The 14,243-nt window shown below is 35.7% G+C and overlaps 1 protein-coding gene across 4 annotated transcripts in view; it reads right to left on the reverse strand.

Annotated features, from left to right (window-relative positions):
• Positions 1-4,397: 4,397 nt before the first annotated feature.
• LOC148944224 (uncharacterized) overlaps positions 4,398-14,243 on the reverse strand; it is a 34,755-nt gene continuing 24,909 nt past the window's right edge. For 3 of the 4 annotated variants that reach the window (XM_089100538.1, XM_089100540.1, XM_089100539.1), the window contains exons 3-4: positions 13,475-13,825; positions 9,712-9,868 (exon numbers count right to left, since the gene is read on the reverse strand). In XM_089100538.1, the coding sequence (XP_088956664.1) occupies positions 13,475-13,825 (351 nt within the window). In that variant the 3' untranslated portion in view covers positions 9,712-9,868. Of the gene's footprint in view, positions 4,793-9,711; positions 9,869-13,474; positions 13,826-14,243 lie in introns of those variants that run through there. The other variant, XM_089100541.1, reaches the window with a different exon arrangement.

A 14,243-nucleotide genomic window follows, 5' to 3' on the forward strand; every position in this document is an offset into this window, starting at 1 on the left:
GGAAAAAATAAAGTGAATTTGAAGTCTTGAAGACTGCTCTACAAGATCTTTATTTACTCCCTCTTTTCCCTCTGTTAGTGGGGAAACGGGTGAACGACTTACTGCACAGCAATAAAAAAAAGCATATTCGATCTTCTTGGACCCAAGAGCATCAGGAGTGCCATTATCAGCATCAAAAACTACCGGTCATAGATTTTCGAGTTTTCCTCGGGATTTTCCCTTTCCCCCCGTTTTTCACCCTGTTCCGTCAAGTGGATTCTTGGGGACTTTTAGTATGTTGTACAGAATTTCTTTCTCTACAAAAAAGTGTAAACATCATTAATATTGCAATTTTGTCCCAGATCGTCGATTTTTACCGTAGATTTACTGGACTATTCCGGCAAGACCTAAAAAATGTTGTGGGAAAAAATGTTACTCCTAAAAACATAATAAAAAAATGAACCTTAAGAAGAAATTGTTTTATTCTTAGCCCAGTCATAAGGGAAAATCAGTGTACGAATTCTCCTATAATAGCAAAGACAGCCCCTATGGGCAAGACGTAAGGGAAGTGGGCAACAACGTAGTAAGTGTCGTGGAGTACAATATCAATTTTTGAGTTTGAAAGGACAACTCCAGTAAACCCCCTACAGTGAACAAAAAAACAAACCCAGGGGCCCATAGTATAGAAGGGGGTTATAGTGAGCCGTGTCCCGTGGAGAGTCCCGATTCATCTAAGATTTTTAATTCCAGTAGGGATCGCAATGATCATTGCTGCAGCAGTGAAATACGCCGGGGTGTCCACGTCTATACCTACGGTAAATATATGATGGGCCCAGACAACAAAGCCAAGAATTCCAATAGCAAGTATAACATAAACTATACCTAACGTGCCAAATGCCTCCTTCATTCCTCTCTCTTGAATAATAATAATGTTGGAAACTATGCCAAATCCGGGTAAAATCAGAATGTACATCTCGGGATGGCCAAAGAACCAAAATGGATGTTGGTAGAGAGTAGGGTCCGATCCACCTACAGGATCAAAGAATGGAGTGTTTAGATTACGATCCGTTAACAATATAGTAATGGCCCCGCTAGGACTGGAAGAGATATGAGTAAAAGGACGGCTGTAAGTCCTACCGCCCAGACAAAGAGAGGAATGCGATCAATAGACATTAGTTGAGGGCGTATATTGATATTAGTAGTAATATAGTTTACTGCTCCCAAAATTAAGGACACTACGGCTAAGTGAAGAGAGAAAATGGCTAAATCTACTGAAGGTCCATCATGGGCACTGGCGGAGGAGAGAGGGGGGTACACTGTTCATCCGGGTCCGGCTCCTCTTTCCACCCTAGATCTAGCTAAAAGAAGAGTCAGGGAAGGTGGAAGTATTCAAAAGCTCAAGTTGTTTAGCCGGGGCCCCCTAGCATAATAGGTACAAGTCAGTTACCAAATTCTCCAATCAGGATCGGTATAACTAAGAAGGAAATTATAATAAATGCATGAGCTGTTACAATGACATTATGTACTTGCTCATCACCAATTAGGGAGCCGGGTTAACCCAGTTCCACCCGAATAAGTATACTTAAAGAAGTCCCGACTAACTCAAAATTTAATTGCTTATTATGATGGCCCTCTTCGTCCAGAGACTTGTTTTTATTTAGCTTTTAATCTGCTTATAAAAATTTAGGTTTTTGGCCATTTTTGGGCCTAATTTTCAAGCAAACAATATTTTGTAGTCATTTTTTTCTCAAAAAGGATTTTTTTTTGTATCCAGTATGTACATTAGGGTCTCCTTCGCCCAGTAAATTAGGGATGAAAGTTTCAAGCTGTTTAAAAAAAAATAATAATCAAGCCCTTTTTAGCATTTTCAGAACCCATGCCCTAAAACCGATCAATATCCTTATTTTTTGTTATATTTAGTTTATTTTTTCCTGAGGACCATTTGTCATATGTTTCAAACTGATTAGGAGCAATGCGGTTTTTAGCCCATTTCTGTGTAACCTTACGCTCTTTCACGCTGAGCAGAAATGAGTGGTCCTCTTGACCTTGAAATTTAAAGTTGACGAAAAAAAAATGTTTTTTACAATTTTTTTACCATAATTTTGATGATCCCCCCTCCACCTCCCCCACATAAATATCTGTCGTGAAAACAGGATTCACTTGACTACGGGACTTATATTTTAAGTCTCAAGTCATTCAGAAAAAGATGTTTGTTGACTCTAATTGTTTGTCCTATTTTCTGACTATTAGTATAATTGCTGACTAGTGGTATAATTACAGAAAGTATAATTACTTTCTGAAGTCTTGTTAAAGTGTCGTTCTCTTAACTAGCAAAATATTCGAAAATTGTAATTTTTTGTATTATATTAATATTGGCATGAGGCGGGGTTCAGTCAATTTGAAATTGAAAGTTCAAGTTCCCCTTTTAACATTTGTGATCGAAGGGCAATCTGTCCGTTCTTCATCCCTTTTTTACCATCCACTCTCTCCATGGCCTACCAGACATACAAAAAAGATCCCAATAACCATTTCGCTCGGAATTAGGTTTACATTCGAAATCTTTTCGACCTGATTAGTTTGAAACTTAAAGCCGTAGGTCTATTGACCAAGAAGAACAAACGTTAAAAAAATCGTTTAGGGCAAAGTCCCCCTGAAAATTGGATTCAAATGTGCGAAAGGCTGTTGTTTTTTCTGATCGTCTCACGGCTTGTATCTTAAAGTCCTAGGGATCAAGCATACCCTGAGGTACAAAAAAAAAAAAAATTGTTCTCCTGAAAGAGCCATAATTTTCTTTTTTGAATGGCTTGAAACTTCTATCCTCCTGTCCTTAGGCTCAAAGGGGCCCCAGAACAAATAGAAAATAAGAAGTTTTTTTTGCTTGCTGGAAAATAGGGCTTGAAAAAAAGACCAGAAAATTTTTTAAAATTAAAACTGTAAGACCTGGGGTCGTGAGCCCAAAGAAAGGCCAAATCCTGTTTTCCAGTTGACTTGAAACCTTTGTCCTCAAATTCTTTTGCTTTGAAGACTTTTTTTTTTACTTGGGTCCCTGGAGAAAGGGGGGTTAAGTTCTTCATAAAGAGAGGCCTAAAAAGAGCAAATAGCTATTTTATCTGATTGGGCTAAAGCTTATATCACTCAGTCCTTTGATCAAGAAGATCCTAATACAAAAGAAAAATATATGAGGAAAGAAAGAATACGTAGAAAAGGATGATCACTTTCTGGGGAATCTTCATAGAAATATACTGTTTTAATTATTAGGAAGGATGGATCCATTGATAAGAGTTGACGTGTCAAATAGAAGTTTGCCTAGGCTTTTTTAGGGAAGGGGCGTTGAAACAAACACACATGAAACATTTTTCCTACCTTTTGGTATGGCATCATACCAAAAGGACTTGCACATAGTGAAGGAAGAAGACAAAGTCCTCATAAGACTGAAGCCATCTGGGCTATTAAGACTTCGAGAATATATGCATAAGATGTAATTTTGATAGTTTCAATCCCCCTCCCCTGATCTCTAATCTGTAATAAATCGTATTGCCCCTTCTCACTTACTTTACTTCCGGCGGGAATTAGAGGATGTACTGCATGCCTGGCACAAAAGGACCTTGGAATGACTTCTGACGACCATTTTGTTTGATCGGCTCCACCTCCTCTGGCGCTGTTCGGCCAGTCTTCGTTCCATAGATCATGACTGGAATCCCAATAGCACAATATATTCTTCGAGTCTTTGCCACATTTTCTTCTTTTGACCTGGTTATTGTTTTCAGGAGGGTGCTAGCCCGCAAACAAGGACGTCTCGATATATCGTACTAGTAGAACGACACAAACAGTGTTTAAGAATTTAGGCGATGTTGTTTGATACCAAGCGAGAGGTCTCCTGGTTGGCTACAATGCATCCTTACATCCTCTAAAAAAACAGCAAGTTTTTTCAACTGAAAGTGCGGAATAACTGTTAAACTCAAAACGCACAAAAATTGTTCCATATATGAGGGGGGCTGCCTTTTCCTCAACCTTCACTCTTGTAACACCAATTAAAACATTAAAAATAATTTTAACCAATTATATTTAAAGTAATAGATTTGCATAATTACATTAGATATTAGATTACATTTATTTATTAATAAATACCTCTAATTAAAATTCAACAGCCCTTCTAGTTGAACAGTCTTTACTTAAAGAATTGTGACAAAAAGTCACTTTAGCGTGAGTGTTGAGGAAGGGGTAGCGCCATCACATACGGAATAATTTCTGTTCTTTTTAATGTGACTCCTTGCTTTCAGTAAAAAAAAAAAACGTATAAGCCATTACTTTAGCTTTATGGGCCTCTGCTGGTGAGTTTGAAATCTCGGAAACACTTCAATAGTGTAGAGCATTTCCCCTACATTGCTTATTCCTTATGACAAGTTTACAAAAGTTAATGCAGGCTCTTATCCATGTATTTGTACTAAAATAAACAAAAATATATTATGTTTGTTTATTTTCTTTTTTTAGGACAAGAAATTGGTCAGACGTTGAAAGTCAAGATGTGCAGTATCACAGCGGTAGTATCAAGGCCGCTCATTAATCCACCTCGTTTAAACTTACATAAATTCGAACATGTACGAGGTATTCTGATATTGTCAAAACACAAATTCTTCGGACAATTGGCACGGTTTTCAAATGAGGACTTGAAAAATTGGCAACGTGAACTTCATGATGTGTATGAAGCACTTACCAATCCTCCACTTCTCTATATTGATATGAAGTCATATTGGTGACTGCGGTGTACTACGTTCTTCATAATCAAAACGACCTTTTCGACCTTCTTCAGGACCTACAAGGAGTATTCTTTAATTAATATTTCAACGGAAAGCCAACAAAAACTAACCCAGATACAAAAGGTACTTAATGCTAGAGGGTGAAATTAGAACAACTACCACTTATTAATGAAATCAAAGTTGAAAGACGCGACAAAATCTGATATGGTTTGACATTATCAGATAAGCAGGAAGATTTTTGGCATACGTGAAATAAAGTATAATAGATTCTATTAAACACTATAATAATACTTAATAAATACAACATCATTCAGGAAATCTCGTCTCAGTCCTTTGCACGGACCATTTTCTAGTTCCATTTACGGAGTACACACATTTTCAAAAACGAACAATTCTTGCATTTTATAACATTTTTCTTCAATCTTACACCCCTCCCTCTAGGGAAAATTTCCGTAAAATTCCCTGCATAGCAACAAAACAAGTGTTTTTAAACATACCTCATAGAAGGTTGATATGAATTCATTACAATTTGTTTTTCTAGAAACTATTTTTCTTAGAACTACGGTTCTGATGTCTAATGTTCATTTCCTCTAAAGACTTTCCTGTGGGAGAGATGAGGACTTAGGGGTATCTTCGAGCACTCCAAAATCCCTACCCCCAGCTACTGCCTTGACCATCCTCGCGTCCTAACAACCCATCTTCAGAAGATTTTACGTTTTCTAACTCAAAGTTCAATTATGTAATGTCAAAATACGATGCAATATGATACACACATTTTCTTTATCAGACAGTATTTATTCATGGCCTAAAAACTTAATAGTCCTTCAAACAAAATCACGTGTAACAAGAGTCCTAAAACAAAAGTCATTGAATGAAAACAATTATTCAAAATACTAATATTCATATTAAACTTTATTAACTTGGATAAAAAGAAAGATAATTTGTGGTTACATAAGAATACTTAAAAAAAAATATTTAAAATACAAATACTACTACTACTACTACTACTAACAACTCATCGCATCACCAAGCTTCCTGAGGCCAACAAAGCTAGGCACGCTCCTCCTCCATCCCAATCTATTCAAAGCCTCCCTTTTTACACCCACCCACAATGTTCCCATTTCCTTAAATCTTTCACCCTGAGCCTTGGCTATTCTACTTTTAACATCTTCACAGCTCCCACCATCTTTACTAATAATACTACCAAGGTAAGTGAAGCTGCCCACCTGATCAATCTTTTGATTACCCAACGTCACCTTTCATCTTCACTTATTCCTAGCCTTAGTGACTTAGTCTTCTTAACATTAATTTTCAAACCTATATTAGCACCCTGAGCTTGAAAAACCTCTAAAACTTCATTCATTTTGCTCATATTTTCATCTAGGATGCTTAAATCATCAGCATAATCTAAATCGAGGAGACCTTTTCCTCTCCATTTGATTCCATGGTCTCCCATTGCCTTTCCTGTGCTCCTTAACACTGAGTCCATCTAAATAATCCAGATAAACGAGGATAGAACAAAACCCTGCTTAACTTCTGATTTAATACAAAACTAACTGCTAACCTCATCTCCTCCTTTAACCGCAGCAGTGTTATTCTCGCACATAGCACCAATCACTTAAATATATTTGTCTGGTATACCATAAAAGGACAAAACCTTTACTAAAGATCTTCCATCAGCAGAGTCAAACGCTTGCTCATAATCGATAAAACTGAGGGCCAAAGGTGTTTGACACCTCAGGCACTTCTCAATTATTAGCCTTAGAGTGAAAATTCGGTTTACACATCCTCTACCTTTTCTAAAACACCACTGGTCTTCTCTTAAAACTCTGTCTACGGCATTACTCAGTCTAAAGAGTGTCATATTACTAAGTAATTTACTACCTACAGAGGCCAGACTAATGCCTCAATAATTACCACACTCACTTTTATCACCTTTCTCATAAAGTTGCTTAATTAATGTTTTCCTAAAATCGTTAGGTACTTCCCCCTTTTCAAAAATCAAGACACCATATTTTCCACCAAATTCAGAGCCACCATATTTATGAAACTCATTTACCACCCTATCAGCACCTGGAGCCTTATTACCTTTTAATCCTTTTAGTACTTTCACTAGTTTTCCTCACAAAACAAATCACAAACTTTTTCATTTTCCTCTATATCTTTTCCTGCAACTTTATCTCGGTTAAGAAAATTCTCAAAATGTTTGGCCCATCTCTCTTTAGTTTTTTCCTTATCGCTAATTGTGGCCCCATTCCTATCTTTAACTGGGCCAAGTCCGGATTGACTACTCCCTCTCAATTTGTTAACATGCCAGTACAATATTTTACTATTATGCCGTCAAGCTGCATCTTCCAGATCCTCGGCAATTTTATCCATGGCCTCCACTTTACACCCCTTAGTTCATATTTTAATGCTTTCTCCCCTTTCTTTACATTCCTTTTGTTTTCATATGTATTATCACTCAGATAATTCTTGTACAAGTCCTTTCTCCATTCTATTAAACATAAAGCGCTTTCACTAATATTCTTAGCTGCAGTTCTAGCTTTCTTCCCTAAGACACCTTCAGAAACTTCACAAATTATTTTTCTAAAACTATTCCAACCTTCTTCCACATTATCAAATCTTAAACTCTCAAGTTTAGCATTCGACTGTTCCTGGAAAATTTCTCTCAAATTCTCATCCTGGAGTCTAACAACATCATAACTTCCCAGGAGGTAGTTACCCTTCCGATATTTCAGCTTTAAATTAACCCTTGACACTACTAGATGGTGATCTTTACTCTTAACATCAACAACAGCCCTCCTATATAACCTAGTATCTTGTATCGATCCTGCCAGTCTTCGGTTTACTATAACATAATCAATAAGGTTTGCTGTCTTACCATCACGTGAATAACATGTTAACTTATGAGCCATTTTATGATCAAACACCGTATTGGTTATAACTAGATTGTTGTACTTACAAAATTACAACAGTCTGTTTTCATTACTGTTTTCTTTTCCTATACCAAATTTACCTAGGCTGGGATAGCATCTATCCTTATTTCTACCAACCTGGGCGTTAAAATTACATAGTAAGAACATCATATTTCTATCTGGGACCCTGTCTATTTCTACCTGGGACCCTGGCCGCAAGGTCCGCAGTCTTGCAGGTAAATAAGTACAAATAAGATTTAAAATAAATAAAATTAATTAATTAGAAGAATAATTTTGATACAAATTTGCATAAATTTAATTTTATTAAAAACTTGGTAAAATTTAAGTTTTATCAAAAACATCATAATAAATTTTATAGCATTAATAAGAATATTCGTGGTTATAATGTCCCATAAGGAGTTCAAACCAATTGGAAGTTGAGGCCTAATAAGCAAATATATTCTGAGACTACATTAGCAATGCATACCGTATGAATAAAATCAAGAAACAAAAACAGATACGAAGAGCCAAAAATGAAGAAATGAATAACCAAAGATCCTGTCAAAGGAATGTTAACGTCGAACTTTGAATAGATAAAATCTTTCAAGACTTAGAGTAAAAAAGATGATTTTCCTTCTGCCTTGGACCCCCACTGATCGGGCGAGGACCCAACTCCACTTTTTTGATGAGGTCAACTCAGTATCCACAATAAATGGTTTATCATAGTCTTAAGTAATTAAAAAAAAACATACATAAAGATCTCCTTTAAATAGAGATACAGGGGATATTTTTTCAAATCTTTTTTTTATCATAGTCTAATAGAGAGGTTCAGTACATATTCAGAGTTCAAAGGTTCAGGAGCAGACAATTTTAAAACAAAAAAAAATATATTATTATTGTAATTGCAAATCCAATTATTAGACAGTGTGCCTCTTTAGCCATGGGCAGAATTCATGCCTAGCCCTATTTTCCCTTGCCCATTTTTAAGTTCTTCTTCATTTTTGGAGTAACTTCATTGATGTTTTGATTTTCAGGTACTTATTCTCTTTCATACTTATTCTCTTGCATACCATAAAGTAGCTCCTTTTTACTATTTACTTCCAAAGGTTAGTTTTTTATAGTACAACACCGCTCTTTGGAGGTCTAAGCCAATATATCTGCTTTGTTCTTGTTTTTATGGCGGAAAACAATCCTCGCTTGTTGTTAACTTCTTTTTCTTGATTTTTTTTTTCCGTTTTTGCGTACGTCTTTTGAAACAATTGTGGCGGGGAAAGGACAAAGCTCCTCCCTGCGGTTAGATTCGTTTAAATTTAGATGTTTAAATTAAAAATCTTTCATTGTCTGGGAGCTCTTGTCTTTTGATTGTTTTTATTCAGTGTTTGTAAAACAAAATTAAACTGTTACAGCGCCCTTTCTTTGATAGATTGAATCATCAACTCAAACTGTCAATAATGAAGGTTTAGGTTTCTTGTACAATCTTTGGAATTTTGCTATAATTCTATGGCCGATATTTAGTTCTGTCAATAGCTATATTATTGAAATTGAATGTACATTGTTTTTTTTTAGATTGAGAATACCTTGAATATTAGTTGAAACAAGAACAGTTTTCCGATTTTTAAAGCAAATTTAGTATAAGTCGAGGGATTATCATAATCATGGCTCGGTGAATCAATAGATCTATTATAAAAACTCATTGCAGTACCAAGCCGCCTATAGCCAACATAACTAAGCACGCTTCTCCCCCATCTCGATCTATTTAAATCTCCCTCTTTACACCCTCCAAAAAGTTCCAATTTCCCTTAAATCTTTCCTTACGAAGAACTCCCACCCCAATAGAGGACAATCTGCCTTTCGTTTAGCCCTAAACGGTTGGCCGAAAAGGACAATCTTTGGAACACCGGCCATCCTTAAATCTGACCCCCTCGCCCTTTCTCGAAAATGCTAAGCCCCCCCCCCCGAACAGAGTTTGATAGGCCTTGACAGTCTCAATAGATCTGTCATATATAAATTAATATGATTACCTAAAATTCCTTTCACACTTGTATTTTTTTTAATGTTTTTGGTCTAAATAAACACACGGTCCCGTTCCGTGTCACCATTTCGTTGGGGTCCCCCTCTTTCTCGAGGTACACCGCGACGAGAATCACCTTGGCGACCATCAATATCAGCATGTTTTTGTCGTTCAGCATGTTGCAAGAATTCGCCAGAGTTTTTCTTGAAAATATAGCTTATTATTGTCTTTTTATTTCAAAACAAGCCCAGACATTTTAAATAGGGAGAAGAAAATGAAATGCAAGCAAAACAGCAAAAAATAGATAAAAACGAAAATTATCATTATTCCATAATTACTCCATTTAAACTAGACTGGTTAAAGGAAGAGGCTTATTCAGAAACGATTAGAACTAAGAGGCATTCAGTTCAAATTATTACGATTATCACATCAATAAACCTTCCAATTTTTTTTCACGTTTTTATCAATTACTTCAAGAAATAAATAGTATTTTTAGAAACCTTGCAAGATAATGACTGAGACCCATTCCTGTATACTTTAAAGACGTCATTTCAGGTTTTCATTGGGGAGAGAGGAAATAGCTCAGATTTTTCCTCTTAGGAAAAAAACAAGACGACGAAAACAATCAGTTGACAAGTAGTACGAATTACAAGTAGCAAGTGACAAGTAACACTAAAATGTTATCATTAATTTAACGCTGAACATGTTAAGTCTTGAAAATCACATCTACCAGAACATATTATTAGATGTCAACACAGCTTGACTCAAAGTCAGGGCTAATCTCCTCTTTGTGACTTTTTGGGATCTGTAACCGACCCGATTGCAGTGAGGGACGAGAGGAGTCACTATATTTCAACATCAAGGGAATCTCATACATAACAAATAAAAGTTGGACTTAAGAAAAGGCATCCAAGTTATATCTTATATGGATTCTTGCCTAATCAGACAAACACGAGGCCTTTTTGATGAGAGCTCTAATAATGGTAAACTAAGCTTGATGAACAGTTTAATTTTAGCCAGACATTGTGAAATGTAAGTTTCTGACCAGATGAAAAAATGTTTTAACAGCTACTGAAGCTTTATACAATACAACACTAAGAAAACAGTATATTCCATATAAAAAGACAGAAGTTCTAACATGACGAAAAAAATTTAAAGAGGCAAACAACGCTACTGATCAGGGGCGTCGCTTGGGGGTGGCAAGGGAGGGCATTGCCCCCCTCCAATAATGTGCCGAAAGAAGATATTATACATCCCATGCCCTTTGACTATCGAGATATGGACCCTTCTTGCCCCCCCCCCATAAAAATGCTGAAGATTCGCTTCTGCTACTGATAAAACTTTCCTATCGATTAAAGTCCCTTGTTTGTCTGTGCTAGGGACAGTTGGTATTACATTTAATACTATTATAATATATTTATTTATTCTACATTGCATATATTTAATATTATTATAATGCTAAGCTTAGGGTACAAAAAAAGGTGAAAACTGGAAAAAAGAAAGAAAAGAGACAGAATAATTTTCATGTGCTAGAAAACCATTAAGACGCTCGTAATAAAAAAGAATGACACATGGGGGGGGGCGGAAATAAAAATTCAATAATTTCTGATACCATACTGGGGAATCATGACAAAACAAAAATAACAAAGAGAGAAAAGAGGGAAATAACAGCCAGTGAAAAATTTATGCATATATTTCGGTTGAGACCTCTGCTCAACCGTCCCCAGTGCAAAATAATAAAAAAAAAATACAGAAAAAAGTCCAAAGGACAGGTACAAAAACAAGCCTCAAAATAAACAGTGAAACTAAAATAAAGACACTCAATTAAAATAAATAATAACTCGTTTCTCTCTTCTTGGGGATTTTTTTTTTTTTTTTTTTTTTTTGAAGCTAAAATTATTTAAAATGAAAAGAAATAAAAAAAAAAGCATATTTAATTTAATAATATTATTATCACATGCATTAAGGACACTATTATTTTGATTAGACTACCCACAGTATGTACCCATAATATCCATATACATTATTGCAAAAGGATGCGTAATTTCATCAATGATAAACTATGAAGTACAAAGTATTTTATTTCAGCATCAAAGTACATAGACACCATCTTTTACTTCCAAAAACAGTATTTCTTCACAACGTATCTAAGGGTTTATTCAACACTAAGCAGTGACACAACAGCAAATAACCCTTGACAAGGGAAACCAAAATGAGAACGATCATTTGCAGATATTTCTCCTAGACTAGCTTCATTAGAAGAGGATCTAGGATCGATCCTCTTGGACAAAATGGTGAAAAATAGGGACTTAGGGACCTATTTTTAGTCAAAAAAAAGGACCACTCCAGAGAATAGTCTGGACAAAAAAAATGGACCCAAAAAACTCAGTTCTCAGAAAGGTTTTGATAAAAAAAGCAGTGACACAACAGAAAATGACACTAGACTAAGCAAACATAACTGAGAAAGATAATTTGCAGATATTTCTCCTAGACTAGCTTCATTAGAAGAGGATCTAGGATCGATCCTCATGGACAAAATGGTGAAAAATAGAGACTTAGGGACCTAATTTTAGTCAAAAAAAGGACCACTCCAGAGAATATTCTGAACAAAAAAATGGACCCCAAAAACTCAGTTCTCAGAGAGGTTGTGAAATAAACAGCAGTGACACAACAGCAAATGACACTTGACTAAGGAAACCAAAATGAGAACGATCATTTGCAGATATTTCTCCTAGACTCGCTTCATTAGAAGAGGATATAGGATCGATCCTCTTGGACAAAATGGTGTAAAGTAAGGACTTAGGGACCTATTTTTAGTCAAAAAAAGGACCACTCCAGAGAATATTCTGGACAAAAAAATGGACCCCAAAAACTCAGTTCTCAGAGATGTTGTGATCTAAACAGGAGTGACACAACATAAAATGACACTTGACAAAGCATACAAAACTCAGAACGATCATTTGCAGATATATCTCCTAGACTATCTTCATTAGAAGAGGATCTAGGATCGATCCTCAAGGACAAAATGGTTAAAAGTAGAGACTTAGAGAACTAATTTTAGTCAAAAAAAAGGACCACTCCAGAGAATATTCTGTACAAAAAAATGGACCCCAAAAACTCAGTTCTCAGATAGGTTGTGACATAAACAGCAGTGACACAACAGCAACTGACACTTGACTAAGGACACAAAAATGGGAACGATCATTTGCAGACATCTCTCCTAGACTAGCTTCATTAGAAGAGGATCTAGGATACAATTACAGCAGCTGTGATCCTTATAATGGTTTAGAGGTAATTACTTGAAAGGTAGTATTTTACATTACTTGGGCTATTTATACTTATAATATATTAATATTCTAATTGACTTAAAAACAAGTCCATTATAAATTGACTAGCATTCCCACTCATAGGAATGCAAAAGATTTGTTTATATAAATTACCATTAAACCACATAAAAGTATTGAACAAAACAAATTCTAGTAAATCATATATCATATCCAAGATATAAAACCTTGAACTAAAAGTACTTTTAATGAGATTCGTCCATCAGGTTTTTTTTTATTAAAAGTGTCAATTTTCAATTATCCGATATTAGACAAAAGAAAAGATTTCTTAATGACCGTTAATTTAGTGTTTCAAATACTAAATTAAGTTACAGATTTGTATATTTCTTTGACCATTTCTTAGATTTAAATATTGATATTTCAGATAATTATAATTAGCCTATTTGTATCTTTTTGGTAGATGGCAGGGTATAAAATTAGGATCAGTCCCCATCATAGGAAGACATGTTAAGAAAAAATTCTTACTTAAAAAATTATAGTATCAAACGATGAATTTACATGAGCCCTAGCCACCACCGATTCAATGGAATCTTGCACTGAGTCTGTGGCAGAGCAAACGTCAGTAAATACACAAGTTGCGATGTTTTCATCCTGCTTTAATATTTGCAGCTCAACTGATTTGTCAACATATAAAGGAGTCAATTTTTCACAGGCGATAATGGGAACATCGGCGTCAAGTTGGAATAGGTGACCAAACGGCTTCTGATTCCAGCATTTCATGGACACAGGACGGAAAACTTCCGACCGGTCGACAGTCAGCAGATTTCCGTAATCAATAAACATCACCTCCAAATCTTGTGCGTTTTCTTTGAGAACCTGCAAATAGGATAAATGAGTTTACAGCTAGAATTTGGATGTCTTGACTTACTTGACTAAAAAAAGTCGCAAAAATTCAAAAATTAGGAAGCAGACTGGAATTTATATTGTTTATTTAAGTGTAATATCTGGCATCATTAACATTCTTGTTAAATTGAATTTGTCTGAAGAACTGGTTTAGCCTGCCTACCAGTCCAGTGGAAAAGGCAGGCAAGCCCAGCAGCCCCAACCCCAGGGGTGCAATTGGGGAACCCCCAGGTACAGTCTTTTTATTTTTCTGCCTGGTGCCTACACCTCTGCTCAGCTGTCATTAGACCCTTTTATAATTGCTTGTGCCAGCCAGAAGATTCCTTGCTTTTTGCTGTTAGCTTGTAGCTTGATTAGCTTAGTTTGGAGTTCACTTTAGCCACTTAGTTCA

The sequence above is a fragment of the Artemia sp. Qi Xiang Cuo genome, chromosome 14 (genome assembly GCF_049724085.1).
Source record: "Artemia sp. Qi Xiang Cuo chromosome 14, ASM4972408v1, whole genome shotgun sequence".
Classification (NCBI taxonomy): domain Eukaryota; kingdom Metazoa; phylum Arthropoda; class Branchiopoda; order Anostraca; family Artemiidae; genus Artemia; species Artemia sp. Qi Xiang Cuo.